The sequence below is a fragment of the Oxyura jamaicensis genome, chromosome 4 (assembly GCF_011077185.1).
Source record: "Oxyura jamaicensis isolate SHBP4307 breed ruddy duck chromosome 4, BPBGC_Ojam_1.0, whole genome shotgun sequence".
Lineage (NCBI taxonomy): Eukaryota > Metazoa > Chordata > Aves > Anseriformes > Anatidae > Oxyura > Oxyura jamaicensis.
This window is the reverse complement of record NC_048896.1, coordinates 16,943,517-16,962,132: the sequence shown is the minus strand read 5'-3', so window position 1 is coordinate 16,962,132 and position 18,616 is coordinate 16,943,517. Positions and strand designations below refer to the sequence as shown.

Below are 18,616 nucleotides of genomic sequence, written 5' to 3'. Positions count from 1 at the left end.
TTGCTGTTTGCCCATTGCTAGGTGCTACCTCCAGAGAGTTTAGGACTCCATGTTTCCAATTAACTGCATCATCAGGGATAGTAAGCAAGTGTTTTTTTTTTTTTTTTCCTTTTTTTATTTTGTTTTGTTGACCGCGGAGTGGACAGTGAAGTGCGGAACACCAACCCCACAGCCGGCAGCCCGAGCCCCCTGTGGCAGGGCGGCGTTTTGTGGTGTTTAACGATGGAGCCTCGGTGCCGACGGCAGCCCTACAGGGCACCGCGATACCTGCGGGGGGCGCCACCGCCACATCGCGACGCGCTCCCTCCCCTCAGCGGTCGTCGCCTGCCCGCCCGCCAATCGCACGCCTCCAGTTTGCTTCCTTTCCATTGGCAAGAGGAGGCCTACGGACAGCTCCTCCAGCGAATCGAAACCCGGCACCTAGGCACGGGCAGGCCTTCCAGCCAATAGGAAGCCGTCGGGCGGGGCTGAGCCGCCGGTGGAAGCGAGGGGCAGCGATGGCGGCCCTGGCCGTGCTGGCGCTGCTGCTGCTGGCGGCCTGCGGCGGGCCGCGCGCGGCGGGGCAGAAGCGGAAGGAGGTGAGGGGCGGCGGAGGGGGGGAGCCCCTGAGGGGTTCAGGCTTTATTTAGGGGTTTAGGGAGCTGTTCCTGGGTGTAGTCGCGAAGATACCACTGATTTCTCCACGCTTCCTTGTTGGGGTTTAAAGGCGTCCTGTACGTGTGTGTTTCAGGGGTGAGCCGAGGGAGGGGTTCCGTGGTTACCGAAACGTGATTGTTCCTCAGAGCGCTCACAGGGAGTGCTAACGTAGCTGCTGGTAAATGCGGAGTTCCTGTCAATAATGCTTCTTTCCTTACACGATAATACTCTTTTAAAGGAGAATGAGCTGTGCACTCATGAGTTCTGCAGGCGTGTGCAGAATCATTTTTTTTTTTTCTTCTATCCATCCTGAAAACCAAGCATCGAATAAATGCTAACAAGACGAGGCGTGGGGTGTTTTGTGGGGCTGAAATAAGTCTTGTCGTTAGCGGTGTGGCAAAGTGCTTCTGCGCTGACAGCCACATCAGCGCGTGCAGCAAATGAGCATCATTAATGTGCTTGTCAGGAGGCGCTGCGAGTGCCTTTGAGGCTCTTTATGAAGCATCCCATCGTGCGGTCGTTGTTCTTAATGAATAGCGCGCAGCAGTTTGTCACAGCAAAAATACAAACCCTCAAGTCTGTGCTGCAAGAGACCGGAGGAAATGAAAGGCACCAAACCTTCACAGTGGTTCTCTGGCTTTGTTTTCAGATGGTATTATCAGAAAAAGTGAACCAGCTGATGGAGTGGGCGAGTAAAAGATCTGTAATCCGAATGAACGGAGACAAGTTTCGACGCTTTGTGAAGGCACCACCCAGAAATTACTCTGTGATCGTGATGTTCACCGCTCTTCAGCCTCACAGACAATGCGTTGTGTGCAAGTATGGGCATAATTCGTAATCTTGAACTTGAAAGTCATTGTATGCTTTGTAGGACGTTAAATTTAACAAGAGGGTAAAAATTACGTGGACACAGGAGGAAGATCCTAACGCCCGTTTTAGGAGGGTTATCTTTGAAGTTGGTGGTGGGAATATGTGTGATATGTTATGTGGGAAAATAACATAGTCCTTAATTATTTATTCTCCTCTCAAAGTAATTGATGTTATGCAGAGAACATGTTCTTGTTGGTAGGCTTCTGGAGAGAGGGTGGAAACTCAGCTTTCCTGGCGTGAGCTGCTGAGGAAATGTTTGCAGAATTACTGCTGTCCTTGCAGTCTAAAAGTTGCTGTTAATTAACGTTAATTGACGTTTGTTTACACTGATAATATGCTGGATCCTTAAATATATTAGGGCCTTGTATTATTAGGGCCGTGTATTTATCTGGGGGTGACAAGGTTCAAATAGATATCAGAAGATAACTTTTTTTTACCATGCTAATTAGTTTGCCATCCTCTGACACGGAAGAGTGGATGTGCTTGTGTTTGTTTCAGTGCTCCAAGGATTAGTAAATTGGGTTGCATTTCTGTTTTCCATGGTTAGCACCGCTGCTTGTTACGGACACAATGAAACTTGCACCTTATATTTACATTTGAAAAAGTGCGTATGGTTTGATTGTTAGATGAATCCCTGACCTCAATTTTTCTTTTGTTAAACATGAGAAAATAAACGTGCAGGAGTGGATGAGATGCTCCTGTTAAGGGGGTGGATGGCTGCAGGTCTCAAAACTGTTCTGTAATTTGTGTTTTGAGCTAACACGTGATACAGCCTCTCACTTTGTGTGTTTTTACAGGCAGGCTGATGAGGAATACCAGATTCTGGCAAACTCCTGGCGATATTCCAGTGCATTTACCAATAAGATTTTTTTTGCTATGGTCGATTTTGATGAAGGCTCAGATGTGTTTCAGATGGTAAAGCTATTTTTTTTTTTATCTCCTAGTGTTATTTTTAGCTCATGCATTGGAGAATGAGGGTAAAACCATACAAAATGTATTAGAATGACTAAAGCTGTGTAATATTATAGTGACTAAATTGAAAAGTTAAAAGCTACCGCTGTGATACAAAAGAAAAATGAAGAGCAGAGGGCAGCAGTATTTTGGCAGAATTATTAACAGCGTTGACAAATGTGGAATAGGTGCGAGGAGTGTATTAGCTTATCTGACTCTTCTCTGGGTCTGTCTCCTGTAATACCTTGCAGTGTCATTTTTAATGGAATCCCTCAAAATGTAGGGAGAAGTAAGATAGAAAACACTGAGCTCCTTAGGACTGGATATAAAAGTTTTGGATAACTAGAGGGTGGTTGATCAGGCTTTCGGAATTGTTGATTTCTTTTTTTTTTTTCCTACTAAGATTATATAACAAGATTTTAAAATCTAGAACAACAATTGTAAGCATGCATGGAATGAGAGAATTAATAATTAATCACAGTTCTGCAAATTGTAACTTTTTTTTTAAGGAGATGCTTGCCTCACTATTTAAAAGTTACTTAATTAAGTGATGGTACTTTGTTAAATGGAAGTTTTAGGAAGGAGATGTGGAATTTTTTAACATTTTTAGATTTTTTTTTTCCCCCGGAGTGAATTATTTTTTGATGAAACACTAAGCTATGGCCTTCACATATCATTGTATGTATTCCTATTTTGTAGGTTCCTCCCCAGATAGTACTATTTATAGAAGAAACAGATTAAAACAAAAACTGAAATGGGCAAAACAGTGTTGTGGAAGGGTCTTCGTTAGGAAAAGATAGGAAAAGATGATGGAACTTCATTTTAAAAACAACTATTTCTATATATATATTTTTTTTTTACTATATTCTCCTACTAACTGGATTGGATCTTTTGAAATGCTAGCTACAGATCTGAGTATTAATGAAGAAGTGTCGGTCACTTCAGAAAGTATGCTCAATTAAAAAAAAAGTCATCTCTTGTTTTCCCCAAAGGCATCTGGGACACCTAGTGGTAGAGATCAAAGAAGTTGTTTCTGATGCTTAGGAGAGGGAAACGGCATGGAACATATGAGGGAACTTACAAGAGTTTATTGCTTACTGTCTTAGATCAAATTATTGCCTGTTCTGTTTTTATGAGGTCTAGAAGTGCGAGTTACTGTGTGCTGTATACTTCTTTAAAGTCATTGTGAAAATGCTTATTGAATAGTCGTTCTTTCTGATTGACTTGGTGACTGTTGCACCATGCAGATGAAATGGAAGCGTGTTGTGAAGTAGACCTTTCACGGTGCTGTGTCTTCTGTGAATTTTCTAAATACAGCTAAACATGAATTCTGCTCCAACCTTCATTAATTTTCCTGCTAAAGGGAAGCCTAAACGGGGTGACACGTATGAACTTCAGGTGCGCGGCTTTGCAGCTGAGCAGCTTGCTCGTTGGGTGGCTGACAGGACTGATGTCAATGTAAGTGTGTGTGTTTATATGTGTATACTAAGACTTTACCCACCAACAGCTCTGCAGCACTCACTTATTATGTGTTCTCGCTACAAAATACCCAGAATATGAAGTAATTGTGTTTTGGTGAGAAGTCTACTCATAGATACTCCACGTGGCTCTTGTCTATATAACCTTCTATCCCTGTAAGCGCGCGAGGCCAGGTTGGATGGGACTTTGGGCAGCTTGGTCTAGTGGAAGTTGTCACTGCCTGTGGCAAGGATGTTGGAACTAAGTGGTCTTTAAGGTCCCTTCCAGCCTCTGATTCTGTGATGCTACATCTTAAAGCTTCCTTACCCCATATTCCAATATTTTGTGTAATTCTATGTTTAATAATATGGTAAAACTCATCTCATTCCTTTCTCCCTCTTCTGCTCCTGTTAAAGGAAAACAGGCTTTCAAGTAGTAGGTAAGGTAATGGTGCATAAACCAGGAAAGGGAGAAAAGCTTTACCTACTTCTGTAGTCAGAATTATTATACACAAAGTTGTGGGGATGTTCTTTGTGCTTATATTTTTTTCCACTCTAACGTGTTTTTTGTTACGAGTAAGGATATAATACATACTGCTGCTGAGGTAAAATAACGGATCTTCTTTGTGTAGATTCGTGTGATAAGGCCACCAAACTATGCTGGACCATTGATGTTAGGACTGCTGCTGGCTGTCATTGGAGGCCTTGTGTATTTGCGTGGAAGCAATCTGGATTTTCTGTACAACAAAACTGGCTGGGCATTTGCTGCTTTGGTGAGTAACTCTAGCTCTTGTCTGCCTGTTGTCATGAGTTTCATAGCAATTCAAATCTTTCAAAGCTATTGTATGTAAAGAAGCTTAAACGTGCTAGAAGAAAATGAGGTGCATTTAGCTTCTCTTTTTAGTAGTCTGATACTATAATTTGATCTCAGTCTTTTCAGCTCAGTTAATGCTTGATTACCTGCTTTTAATACTAGTAAAAGATAGTACTTAAGTACTTCTTACTGTGAAAGGAAAAGGAAATTGGGTGGAAAAAAGTCCTTATGGATTATTGTTTCTTTTCTCCTTTTCAGTGTTTTGTATTAGCAATGACGTCAGGCCAGATGTGGAACCACATTAGAGGGCCACCCTATGCTCATAAGAATCCCCATACAGGACAAGTGGTTAGTCTCTTTTTATCTGCTTTTCTGCATTCTTATTATATTTCTACTGGTTAAATTTGATACTAAATTTGATACTAAAAGAGGCAAGTCAGAAAGAAGCCAAGAATAGAATCTGCACTCTTAGTAAATCAGTGAGGTTAACCTGTCCTGCCGTGAGCAAGGCAACTTAGCTTCAGATTTGCTTCGGGGAGGATCTGCCTTCTCTTAAAATATACCCATGAGAGAGAGGTTTTGTAGGGAATTTGCAGCTCAAGTTACTTTGCTACTAAGCAATCCCAAAATACCGATCTTAATCCAAAATGGAATAATCTGTTGTGTCGCTGCTGTATAATAAGGGTTGTCTCCAATTCCATCTTGAGAGAAAGGTGATTGCTACGATTTCTAGTTCAGTGATAGATTAATTCTGTCAGACTGGTGTTATTAGTTCTGTGATGTTTGAAGGGTAAGGACACACACTGTCTAGGTTTTTTTTTTAATCGCTTTCTGTGTTCAGCAATAAGCTGTTTGGGAGCTAGATTAAGAATAAGCAATTCTTAATCAGACTGGAAATATGATGATTAATTTACTATCTAGCAATATGCTCCGCTTCATGTTGGAAACAGCTTGAAGTGCTTTCCATGCACTAAAGCATTAGTCATCATATGGATGGTACTTGTCAGAAAACAGGACATCTTGGTTCAGAAGTGCTGCCTTGGAGTATATTTCTGCTGTTTTAATACCCAGAGAGTTCAGGGACTTCTTGTGGAGATTTTGATTATTCTAGTGATTGCAAAAAGCTACGAAGTTAATTAAATAATGCTGTAGGGTAAAGAGGATAGCATACAGAGTCACCAAAACTGTTTGCTAACAAGATGTTTGGGATAGGGGTTTCCCACCTGCTTCAGAACCTAAGGTAAGCATTTATTTCATCTTTCCTGTTTTTCTCTATCTTCCCCCAAAGTATAAAGGTGTATACATATTTAACAAAAAAGTAGTAAGTTTTGGAAGCAGGATGATGAGAATGCTTTTTCTTAGTTTCTGAAGTTAGGTTATTTTAAAGGACTTGATCTCTTGCATCTCTTACCATTCCTGTTTGTTTTCGTGTTTTCTTTGCAGCGTTTATTTACCTGTGATACTGCTCTCCACTGTCTTGAATGTAATGTATATATATAGTACCTCTAGTGCTGAAGAGAAATACTAAATGCAAAATAAAGGTGTCTGTTAGGTCTTACACGCTCAACAGTGCTCTCGTTGAACTTGGTGACTTCATATATTTCATGGTCTTCTCTAGCTCATACACCTGTGTTAAGACTTCATATAAAACATCTTGCTTTGAGATTCTCAAGGTGAACTAATGTCTACTGATCTTAGACTCATGAAATCTTGTTACTGGGGAAAAATCAGCTTTAGCATGTCTTGATACACACCGCCCTGCACATAATACAGGAGATGCACTGTAAGAGTAGTGTGTGTGTACCAAGAGCGCTGCGTCTCTTGAGGTATACGTAGTGTATTGGCTCTTCTTGTGCAGTTTACTAGGAATTAATTTAGTGAGATGTCCTGTCATGCCTGGTTAGGTGGGTCAGGCCCTCTGTATTCTTCCACTAAAAGTCAATCTACTTATGAAATGTGTTTTTCTGTTTGGATGTTGCATCGCAATCATAGCGAAGTAGAGCTTCCTGTCAGGGATTGAACAACAGTAGTCTTTAACTTCCACAAATTTTGAACTTTCTGTTAACTCAAGTCAGTTGGTAGACTTGTAACGAAGAAAAAACAAACCTGTCTGAGCCAGCTTAGAGCAGAAGTTCTCATCTTTGAAATGTTTTCTTGGAAGCATTTCTCCTTTTCGTTTTGTATTACTACTTCTGTTTACCTTATTCCTAACCCTTTTTGATCTTAATATAAAGGCTGAAGAGTAAAGCTTCAAGGAGGTTGGTAGTGGTGTTCCTTTTACTGTGATGCCATGAAAAAGGCTTCAAATGTTGGGCACCGGAGCCAAGTGAGTAGGGTTCGTGTGCAAGTTGAAGAGACTGTCCCAAAACTGAGAAGCAATGTATGTAGAGTAAGGATCCAAGTCATTGTATGGCTCAGACTTGGAAGGCAGTGGGTGCTTTAGGCATTAATGTGGTGTTTTGCCCTGTCAAACAGGCAACCTGGATCATGAAGGCTGTAGCTGCACTTCTGTTATTATAATCTGTATGGTACTTTGGGCTGTTTACACGTGATAGTAGAAGGATTGCTGCTGCTGCTGCAAAATAAATTGGTGCACAACCAATAACGTAAATCGGTATACAACAGATTCACACTACAACTTCTTTTCTGCCTCTTGAAAGAGACGCTGCAAAGCCCAGTTCCCAGCTCAGTAGCTGTTGTTGATTGTTTCAAAGTTGACTCCAGTCTTTCTAAAATTCAATTGCTCTTTGTCTCTTACAGAGCTATATCCATGGAAGCAGCCAAGCCCAATTTGTTGCAGAAACGCACATTGTTCTTCTGTTCAGTATCCTTCTTCCTGAGATGCAAGTTGGTGGTGATAATTTTTCTGTTAGCTTATGCTGCTGCCTCTTTTATGAGAGTGTTTTGTCAAGGCGCATTTCTGTCACCTAGTGCTGAGCAGAAGCTTGTAGAGCCTTTCTGTGTTGACAGCTATGCCTTTCTAATGACAGTGATCTTTAAGCTGAATAGAAAAACATTTACTGCTTTCTCTCGAACTTCTTCCTTGCTCAGTGACCGAACTGGATAACATTACAAATGTGGATCCTAGTGGCATTGTAAGGTTCTTCAGGATAGTCCCTGTTCTTTTCTGTGTGTCTTGTCCCTTCAGTCTCACTTCTTGCTTTGGTGTTGAATTCTTTCCTTTGTTACTGGTGTTTCTTCTTTAATTTCTTTGCTTACCTTCTCTGTTTTTAATTTTAGCTCTTTTTAATGCTAACTAGTCTGGATTTTTCCACGCTGGTGTTAAGCCATCAAGAGAGGCAAGCAGAATCTTGCTGGCTGAGTTTTTCTCATTTCTCATTTGTATAAAAATGTTCCTTTTGAGTGTCAGTAGTACTCTGAAATCCAGTGTTTTTTTCTTCTGCTTGCACATGCATGTTTTTGATCCATCATCTATGCCTAGAATCATCTCTGAATCAAGCCTTTCTTCCTTGTCTTGTCACCTGTATCAGCCTGTGCCTTATTTTATCTTTCTTTTATTTAATCCTGTTTTTTGGCCTTGCAGCTCCAGTGTCCCAAATTGTCTACATTTTATGGTACACAAGCATACATATCTGCAGACTTACTACAGACACAACAACTGGCTTCTCACTTAAACTGTCTCATTTCAAAGCTTCTTTCAAAGTACCTGTCCTCTCCAGTGCTCTGCTGTGGTTAACAAGTTCCTTCTGTTGCAAGAGCAAGGTTCTTTAACTGAGTGACTTCAGCTGCTTTCTTCCTTTTCTCTTAGATCTTAATATCCAAATTGCAGCAAGAGATGCGTTTTTGTTGCGTTTTTCCTTTTCAATTCATCAATATAAAGTAAGCAATTGATGTTTAAGTACACTGGGGTGTGTGTGGGGGGGAAGTTTTAAACTCTGTGTTCTTTATCAAAGATTTTTTTATTATTACTGCTGGAAAACTCCATTTAGAAGGGGACTTAAGTTTCTTTTAATTGAAGAATTAGAAAAGACTGAGATCTTTCTACTTGAAAGTCACCACATTAGACCAAATATTGCATGCATTTTATTTATTCTATTAGCTGAGTAAAGAGAGATCACTGTATCTTCTGGTTTGTACTTGAAACTTTATATTTTCTCTTAGATGTTGTCAATTACTGAGTAACTTTCAACTTGCTTCCTCCCCCCTGACCTGTTGTTGTCCAGAAAGCCTTTGATTTTTCCAGTGAGTGTTAATTTCCCGGGTACAGGGTGAAAGTTAACATAGGAAAGGAGGAGTGAGTGTGTTGTATTAAGTCCAGTGTATTTTGTTGATTTAGCCTTAAACAGTGTCCGTAGATGGTGGTGTTACTTTAGGAATGGTTCTCCTCCATGAAGCTGCTACTTCTGACCTGGATGTGGGGAAAAGAAAAAGTGAGTACTAATACTTGTCTTTCTATCAAGAGTTGTTAGATTCCATAAAAATTTTTGATATGATATTTAATAAAAATGCTTTTACACTGTGGGGTTTTTATTGTGAATATCAGCTTTTTTTAAATTGTTTTTTATATTTTCCTGTTAGTTTCAAGCAAACAATGTTATTTGGGGTTCTTCAACCGTGCAGTTGTCAGAACAGGAATTATTTCCAGTTTGGAGTACGTGGATCTATCTTTTTCCTGTTCCGCTGCTATTAATTATGGGCATTTAATCCAAAAGTGCCGGCAGGTCCCATGCAAGTCGTGTATCTGAGGCTCAAGAACTTTTTTTTCTGTTGCTGCTGTTTGCAGCAGAAGCAGCAGCAGTAGTTTGAGTTCTCAGATTTCATTGGTACACTTGGACTTCTGGTGGGAGAGAAGTGCAACACTTCTGCTTTACTCTAGGAATGCGTACCATAGCATGCACGTGTGCATATACTTCCCACCTTTAAGTACAAGTGAATCCTTGGTTATTTCGCCAGCATTTGGAGCTGCTCAGCAAAACTCAAAGTATTCTGGGGAGAAAGGAAGATGTAAAGATGCCTCGCACCATTTTGTTAGGAAGGGAGAGAAGAACGGACTGATGTTTTTTCTCTTAAACCGGTGGTATAAAATTGACTTACAGCAGGAATTTGAAAGAAAATTGATGTTGATATATTTCATAGAACCATTCAGGTTGAAAAAGACCTCTAAGATCATCTAGTTCAACCTTTTAGTCTAGTATTGAGATTCACCACTAAATCATGCTATGTTCTACATCTACACATTTCTTGAAAACCTCCAGGGATGATGACTCAACCTCTTCCCTCTTCTATTCTAATGCCCTACAAGCCTTTCAGTAAAAAAATTCCTCCTAATGCCCAACATAAACCTCCCCTGGTGCAACTCGAGGCCGTTTCCCTGTGTCTTTATCACTTGGTGCTTGGGAGAAGAGCCCAATCCCCGCCTCGCTACAACCTCCTTTAAGGTAATTGTAAAGTACAGTAAGGTCTTCCCTGAGCCTGCTCTTCTCCAAGCTAAACAGCCCTAGTTCCCTCAGCTGCTCCTCATAAGACTTTTTTATTTCTGAACCCTTCCCCAGCTTTGTTGTCCTTTGGACATGCTCCAGTACCTCGATGTCCTTCTTGTAGTGAGGGACTTCAAACAGAGCACAGTATTTGAGGTGCAGCCTCACCAGAGCCCAGTACAGAGGGAAAATCGCTTCCCTACTCCTGCTGGCCACTCTATTTCTGATACAACCCAGGACTGTTGGCCTTCTGACTTCTTTCTAAAGGTCTCATCTGACCAAACTTGTAAATACTGCAGAAAGCTGTTAAAAACCCCGGTCGCTATGGTGTTTTTGGAGAGAGCTGTCACTGCCATAATCTTACTCTGTGTCTCTTGCAGTCATGTGTATAGCTGGTATTGGCTTGGTGGTGTTGTTCTTCAGTTGGCTGCTCTCTGTCTTCAGATCAAAATACCACGGATACCCGTACAGGTACGGCTTTGCTGCTGCTTCGGTTGTTCTCATGTGCATTGCAGTGCAGCTCTACACCACTGCAGTCTGCTTTGTAGAGAATGGAGAAAATAAAAATACTGGCATAAGGACTAAGAAGAAAATAATAGAAGTTTTTACCTGGATTTATGAATGAATCTGTTCCTGTGGGCTGGTATTTCCTTGTCTGGTAATGTTAATGTAAGTCAGAAGGGAGAAAGAAGCAAAGCACTTTTTTTTCTGACATCTCATTTGGTGGGAAATGCTCTTTAAAAAATGTTTTACTTGCTTCTCAAAGAGTAGCAATATTGGCTGATACAACAACTAGAAATGCAGCTATTTGGTGGATAACACTGGATAACACAGTCTGGCCAGAGCCAGGATTGCAGTACGTTCCTTTTCATGCCATTATGCGTTAGAAAATATTCCAATTCTCATACTGATATTGAAAGCTGCCTATATTCCAAGACTGCTTCTATAAGGAGTCTAGCACTCTTCATCGAGTGGTTTATTTCTTTATCGATAGGTGCAGGTGTCTTGGGTGTTTTTGACCAGGTTTAGTTTTTTTGAAGGAATCAATACATTTGAGGGGCCGGCTTCTAACCATCTCAGCTTCTGCCAAGAGCTTAATGTGTCTGGAAAGCTAATCCTAGTTTCCATAGGCAAACACGGTCCTGTTTCTCTGAGAAGTTGCCATGACAGGTTACCTTGCGGGTATATGCAGAGAGCATCGGTGGGTTCATAGGAGTCTGTAATACACAAGGACATGGAAGATGTATTTTAACAAGATTTCTGCTTCTTACAGATGAACGCCAATCACCATGAGCAATCTCATCTGGATTAGATTCAAGCAGTGAGGTTCAGGCAGAAGGCCAGTTGCTAAAATCAAAATCATTCTCCTCATTATTTATTTTCAGTTTCAGGATTTTTTCAGTGATCTTGCTTTCTGAGATAGGGAGTGTACGTTTTGGCTGTAGCCGTGGTGAAGCCAGAGGTCTGAAGTTAGTTTATAATTCCTGAAATTATTGGCTGTTACCATAACTGTGAGGTTCAAGGGCAGCTGCTCTAACTCACTGTGAAACATCTCGTGCTGTCGTCTCACAGCCCTTAGCGAAGTGCATACGGTTGCAGTGTGTGATGCCAGCCCAATATTTTCATGCCAATACTGAAATTCTGCTCAAAAAGCCTTTTGTACATCTCGATGTTCTTATATTGACTCCTCAAAAGCATCCAAGATATGTATTAAGGAATCCTATGAATCCACTGTTGCAATCTCTTTATATCCACAGGCTGGGTAACTGCTTAGGCAGAAGTCAGGTCATTTGCATTTGTCAATATCTCCTTAATAAAATGTGTTAGTCACTGGGTCTTCTGTAAGACCAGAAGAGAGCTGAGTTTCTTCCTTGTTGAACAACTGATTGGCCTTTGTTCTGTTCCATGCTGTGGTCTTAACGTACTACTTCTAAATTTGTAGAAGGCACAATGTGGTTGCTCTGGCTTTAGAGGCATTAGAAGGCTTGCTTTTAAGTGGTTTTCTCCACAGCTATTTGCATCTTAGCTGCAGCAGGCCCAGGTTTTGTTCTGATTTTCTAGGTATATGTGAAAGCTAAATAGAATGTTGTATAACTTTGTTTCTTATAAAATTAATGAGCATTCTTTTTTTTCCCTGCAGTTTCCTAATGAGTTAAAGGATTCCAGAATGTAACATCAGAAAGGCGGTGGCTCTGAAATGGTGTGGGATGGAACGGAAGAGCTCACTATGAATGGTTCACGCTACCTCTCTTTACACTGAATGAGATAGTTAAACACTGAACCAAAGACAACGTGTAGTGCCTTAAATAAAACAAGCAATGTGCTCTTAAGGACAGAGTATTAAGATGCAATCTCTCTCATAAGCTTTACATCTTCTGAAACAACTTTGAATCTAACGAAGTTCAGAACTTTGTGTTTAGAACTACTATGTTTCCTTAGACTAACCAGAAACAGTACTTTAAATTCAGTTGCATAATCTGTTTTCCATGGTTTAGTTCCCCTCAGATATTTCTTATTCACACGTAACAGGTGACAGTAGCTTTTCTGTCATGCCTCTTCATGGTTGATGAAACCTCCTCACGTACCTGCATATCTCTTCCTTCTGTCTGTGTGTGACCCTCTGAGCATACTTCAGATTCCAGGATGTGCGTGTCCTAGAGCTGGATCTGAATGTTGAGAAGAGCACTGAACTGCTGTGTGACTCAAGAGATCGCTTCGCAGATGAAGGAAGAATTCTTCATGTAGAAATGACTCATTAAAACTTAAATTAACATTTCACAGGGTGATCTACTAATCAGTTTTATAGCTGATATTCAGGACTGGAAAAAAACCTAGGTGTATTTATTTGTCTTCCCCCACTAAATTACAAAAATGATAAACTCTGCTGTTCTTGATTTGATTGAAGTCCCTACTTGTTATGGAGCAACTTCTTTAATTATTAATTAAAAACTTTCTTTGCCAAATACTGAAACTACATCAATTAACTTGTAAGCACTGCCTTAGAGCTGAAAAAACATTCACATGGCAATCCCCCCCCCCCCACCCCAAACAAACAAACAAAAAAAAAAAAAACACGAAAAGCTGATTACAAAGTTAACTGATTATCTGTCACGTGAATTACAGGTTGCTAACTGGCTTTAAAGTTACTGCTCAAACCACCTGGTGTCAGATTTTGGTCACTATTTAAGCTCTCACGTTCTGTTTTCTCCAAGTTTTGTTTCAGCCTTATGTACTTGGGAGGACGTGGGAGTGGGCAGAGCTATCGAATTTCAGGATAAATATTGTTACTCCAGGAAAGATTTGTTAGCCTTACAGTTGAATGGATGTGCTTTTTGCGCTCTCATCTCACAAAGGTGCTTTGTCTTGAGGATTCTCGAATAGAAGACCTTGTGCGTCAGCCCCCACTGTTGTGTAATTCAGCATCTGTACTACAGGAAATCTGTGGCCTTCTTCAGTAATAATCCTTCTTGTAGACTATGGTGGCCTTGGAGGTTTCTGGTCAGAGGAAAATGTCTTCTGCTTCTGCCTCTCTCCAGTCTCAAGGGGTTGCAGGATTTGGCCGCTTTAGATTTAAGCTCAAAAAGGGCTATATTGTTCAAAGTAGAATGTTTTTCTTATGCAATTTTGCTAACTTAACACAGAGCTCAAGTGCCTTAACTTTGCCAATTTAGTTGTTTGACATTTCAACTTGTTGGTGAGATGCGTTTTTTGATGCCATACAGAATGCAAAGTCCTAGTGGAATGGATAAAATGTGTGCTTGGCTGGATTTTGGACAACTTTTAATAAAATTTTTTAAATCTAATTGATGCGCCTCTGTCTTTAATTTCATCGTAAAACAAAAAACAGCATCCATTTTCTTCTACTGTTGCTTCGATGTGTTAGCAAGTGTTTGTATATAGTAAATAACCTGAATATGGCTGAGTAGACTAGATTAACAGTGCGTTGTATTGTGTTACGGTTTTTATGTTATGGTTTTATGCAGGAAACTGCAGCCCAAAGTGACATTACTAGAGGTCTTCTTGTGTAGTCAACTAATGCCATAAAGGTTGCATGCTTTTTTCACTTGTCTTTGACAGCTGTCCTGAGGTAAGTCTTGGAGTCCTAGACAGATAATGTTTGCAGAGCTGGAATCTAATGAGCACCGTGGATTTGCCTGGAACAATTCTGGGCTGCTATAGCTGTTGTTTGCTTTTCTGCCCTTTTGGTATATTGAGAGTACTTCCAAGAAACCTTTAGGTTGGTTGGTCATACTTCAGTTGTTAGCTGTGCAGGCAAAAGTGATTTACGATCTCATTGTAAAGAAGCAATGTTGTTTTCTTAAGCTTTCGGATTTTTTTTTGATGTGATCGGTCTTGTGTTCTATTTCTCTAAAAAGCATTCAGTCATGTATGGACCAACTTTAAACAGGTGTGCATCATGTTGTTGGGTGGTGGGGATGTGTTGGACTTCATTTAAGGTGGTATACCTGTTAAGAGTTTTACGGATTTTCTTCTATTCCCATGTTGATGTATGAAGTTAAAACAATGCTAGCTTTTTCCCAACATTTTTTTCTCTCTCTAGGCTGAAGATGAAATGCAAGAAGGGGACAGGTGTGATAGTTGAGCAGAGGATGACTGAGTGCTTACACGAACCTGTAGCAGACTTAGAGAGCGTTCAATCCTAGAAAAAAAACTACTTGGCTTGTATAGCAGGTGAGGCAATAGCCAGCTATATTTGTAACACGGTGATTATTTTTGCCCACCAGCACATGCATCTTGCCTGACTGGCTAGTATAACGCATTTCTGGACCAGTAGGACAAAGGTGGAAGAAGAAAACTGAAATTAGAAAACTGAAATGCCAAAACTGGGTGTTTGAGGCCATCTCCTCTACCAAGTGAGCCATTAAACAGTTCAGAAACAAATGAAAGCTCACCTTATAGAGATCATTTATTATAATAAAAGCAGAAAATGGTATAGTCTGTGTTTGCAAATGGACTGTGCAGTTTTGTTAATGTGGCTGGCTGTGAAGATTGCTGCTTTTTCTACTTTTGAGAAGATAATGTGGTGTATTTTGTAGTATTTTGAGAACAGCTAAAATTAAAGCAGTTCTCTGACAAAGTAAGCCCAAAGCAAGTGAGTAAATCAAACTGGATTCATCTAGATCATGTGTTTTGTTAATCCATAGGTTACAGGAAGCTCCTGTTTTAAAACCATACCAGTGTTCAGAGAACATCTTTGTAGTGGTGCCTGATAACCATTCCTCCAGTCTGGCCTTTTACGAAGGAGCTTCAGAAGTGTTCAGGGGCACGACTGTCTACAGTCCTACAATAAGATGGAAAATATGCTTATGTTTGTATGCTGTGCATGGTTTGGTGCTCATCATCCCACGGCTGCTGATGTCTGTGTGGCTAGATGTATATAGGCAATCACATGATTAAGGTATGCATTTAAACATGAACGTAAGAATGTGTTGAACCTTTTGGCAGGTAACAGGACAGCCATCTGTGTCTGGGGATTATGAGACGATGGCTGCCTGGAGGCTTTAAAAGTTACCTAGTCACAACTATTGGACTTCTTACCCATTCTTAGAAGTGCTGAAGAAGGTCAATTGTTTTACTTCCTAAATGCTTAGGAACATCCAGAGAAAAAGAGGTGCCTGAATTCCGTATGTTGGATATGCCGCTCTATTATATTATGCTAGATCATCTTGTATACAAACTGTGGGAAGAAAACAATCATCTGTAGTTCTACATGGCTTATTAGCTATGGTTTCTGATAGTGCTTTTTAAAAACTAACGGGTCTTTACCCAAAAATCACACGGTGAATGTGTGTATGTGGTTTTTAAGAGGTTAGAATTTCATCTGCCATGAGAAATTAATTCGCACAAATGATTTGGAAAAGTACTGGCACTTGGCTTCTCTATTGTACCCTGATATTTACTGCGTTCTCATGTTGAAAAGCTTCAACTATTGAATACAAACTACTACTGAATTGGTTCCACACCATCACTTTGAACTTTATTAATGGGAAAGGAGTAACAGCAAAAGAAAGAACAAACTCAGACTCTTGAGTAAGCAGTCATTTGTTTTCATTTCTTATGCTTATTCTCTAATGAATAGAGAATGAGTTTCATTGCACATTATCTATATTATTCAAAAGCTCGGATCTTGAGCATTCCTATAAAGTGAATTCAAACAATGTCACACTGTTCTCAATTAATTGTGCTACTTCTATCATGGAGAAGAATCTGAAAAAAAAAAGTATATGTAGTTCGCATTTATAGGTCATGAGCACATACAGTTAAAATATTCTCTTGTCAGTTGATAAGTATACACATCTTTCAGCCATTTTTCTGTAAAAGTAGGCTAATATCTACTTACGAAAACTAATTACTACTACTGTGACAGAAATCAGTGATGAGGCTCAACAGCGGTCCTTGGTTTCTCTTGCTAGCTAAGCTCTGAATCTTTATTCCTCCAAGTACATTGGAGTGGCAGTGCCTATTGGAGCCTCTGGGAAGCGGTCCTCTGTGCAAGGCAGTCTTGAATGTAGGCATGCCAGCTGTGCAGGGTGGTTTTTAGAGATGCACACAATATTTATCCACATCTGGATTTTGTTTTCCTGCAACCTGTTTTCTGACAACTTGGTAGAATCAGAATTTGTTTTTTGGAGTAGTTGCTGGGAGATTCTTACTTTATCTGGCCCTTGTCTCACACTACAGTTCCCTTGTAATGTGTGTGTTTAGGTAGAAGTTAGGAATTCAGGGCAAAATTATTTTTAAACTGCTTTTTAAATACCTCCTGCCATCTCCCAAGGACATAGATATAGGTGTATTTACTACTTTAGTGTTGTTTCTGTGTAGTTCTAAATCAATAGTCTGCCATAAAGAAGACTGAATCCCTTGAAAGTAAGTGTTTTGTCTTATTTTAATCACACAATTGAGATATTGATGCAGAGCTAAGAATAGGTAATGCTTCCAGTTTAATCTGCTGGGTGGCTAAAAATTATGATGGCTCTTGGCATTTTTCTTGAGTGAATTTGTTGCAGTCAGAGTTAACGCTGACTTGTTTTTCCTTCTAAGACTTAGATTAAAAGGCAAGTGATGCTTTGGTCTTTTAGAATGGCAGTATTGACCGTGAGATAGCTTTTGTTACCAAAAGCTATTATAAAATCTGCTGTTTGGCATTAATAAAAATCAGCAAATACAGGGTGCAGTTCTTGGGTAAAACGCTAAGTTTTAAAGCAAATTCTAGACCAGTTTGTAGAATTTCACTGGGATTTACAAGCTTGTGTATGTCTGAGAAGTCCGTGAATGTTATTTATTCTATTGCCATTGCCTTTTAGAATATGTACTAAGGAGAAGTTATGCTTCAGATGACAAGGCTTCACTTAAGATTTTTTCCTAATTTTGCACATTGCAATATGAAACAAGGTGAAACTTCTTATTATTTCTGAAGGGGAGGAAAAAAAAAAGCTATCAGAGCTGGTTATCTTTGTAAGAGGTGACTAATTGCCAGCCATTTGTAATTCTGACCCGTACTGGACTTGGTATGGGTGCTCCCTTCTGTTTTGGGCAGCTGGGGTGATGAGTTCACCTGGAAGCTGCAACCAGGGGCGTCCAGTCGCCTTCTCAAGAGATGCTGCCAAGTAAGCACTGCCGTGTTTGCGTCTCTGAAGAACTCTGTGTGGGAAAACATGAGGGTTCCAGCAGGGCTGGGCTGACACGAGGCTGTAGCGGGCTCCCTTGGGTGCTGTTCAACACCTCCAGCCTCGATTGCCCTCAGCATGGTGCCCGTTGGCCCTGGCACGCTGTCTTCGTGCAGTGCTGGGAGAACAAGGTGGGTGGCCCCCATTTCTTCTGGACCCATGTCCTGGGCAGCTTGGCCTTGGCCGCCTGGTCCTGGGTGGGGGCCTGGGGTGGCTCTGGGGCTGTTCAGCAGCTGGGCTGGGCTCAGCCCCCCGGGCTCAGAACCCCGCTCCTGCCATCCCTGCCGCCGAGGGCAGGGCCCCAGCCCAGGGCCGCCGCCCCCTGCCGGCCGGCCTCGTCACTGCACTTTGTTTCCAAATGACGTCACGCCCCTCCCTGCATGACGTCAGCCCCCCCCTCCGCTGATGTAACCCTCCCCGCCGCCAATCAGAGCGGGGAAGCCGGGACCGTGACGTGAGCGACCCTAGCAACAGCCCCCTCCGCCGCCGCCCAATTGGAAAATCGCTGGGGGCGGCAAGGAGCCAATGGGAGGCGGCGAAAGGGGAAGGCGGCAGGAGGCAGGTCTCCCTCAGCCTCCCTCCGACAAGATGGCGGCGGGGCTGGCGATGGCGGCCCTAATGGCTTTGTCTCCTTCCAGCGCCTGAGCCCGGGCCCGGCCCGGCCCGGCCGCCCCGAGCAGCGGCTGCGGAGACATGACCGCGGAGCCCATGAGGTACGGCCGCCCGCCGGCCCCCGCCGCGGCGAGAGAACGGCCCTGAAAG

The 18,616-nt window shown here is 41.4% G+C and overlaps 2 protein-coding genes across 6 annotated transcripts in view; both read left to right on the top strand.

Moving 5' to 3' along the window:
* Positions 1-441: 441 nt before the first annotated feature.
* MAGT1 (magnesium transporter 1) lies at positions 442-13,969 on the top strand. 2 transcript variants are annotated; one of them, XM_035325361.1, is made up of 10 exons: positions 442-578; positions 1,286-1,455; positions 2,304-2,421; positions 3,775-3,915; positions 4,547-4,687; positions 4,987-5,076; positions 7,489-7,552; positions 9,045-9,119; positions 10,547-10,637; positions 12,307-13,969. In XM_035325361.1, exons 1-10 carry the CDS (start codon positions 498-500, stop codon positions 12,320-12,322), a joined length of 987 nt encoding a protein of 328 aa, XP_035181252.1. In that variant the 5' UTR covers positions 442-497; the 3' UTR covers positions 12,323-13,969. The 2 variants fall into 2 exon arrangements, with proteins under 2 accessions (XP_035181252.1, XP_035181253.1); XM_035325362.1 differs by lacking the exons at positions 10,547-10,637; positions 12,307-13,969 and having other exon boundaries at positions 7,489-7,575; positions 9,026-9,046.
* A 4,401-nt stretch (positions 13,970-18,370) lies between these two features.
* Positions 18,371-18,616, top strand: part of ATRX (ATRX chromatin remodeler) — an 85,405-nt gene continuing 85,159 nt past the window's right edge. For 3 of the 4 annotated variants that reach the window (XM_035325526.1, XM_035325524.1, XM_035325523.1), the window contains exon 1: positions 18,371-18,567. Coding sequence is in view for 1 of the 4 variants with exons in the window: in XM_035325525.1 (XP_035181416.1) it covers positions 18,548-18,567 (20 nt within the window). In the remaining 3 variants the exon portion in view is untranslated. The remainder of the gene's footprint in view (positions 18,568-18,616) is intronic. The other variant, XM_035325525.1, reaches the window with a different exon arrangement.

What these genes read in the sequence shown, in the direction of transcription:
- MAGT1 (XM_035325361.1), top strand. Translation starts at nt 498, where the DNA reads ATGGCGGCCCTGGCCGTGCTGGCGCTGCTGCTGCTGGCGGCCTGCGGC. An exon ending in AGACAATGCGTTGTGTGCAA is followed by an intron (nt 1,456 to 2,303) that starts GTATGGGCATAA and finishes GTGTTTTTACAG; the next exon opens with GCAGGCTGATGAGGAATACC. An exon ending in GCTCAGATGTGTTTCAGATG is followed by an intron (nt 2,422 to 3,774) that starts GTAAAGCTATTT and finishes TTCTAAATACAG; the next exon opens with CTAAACATGAATTCTGCTCC.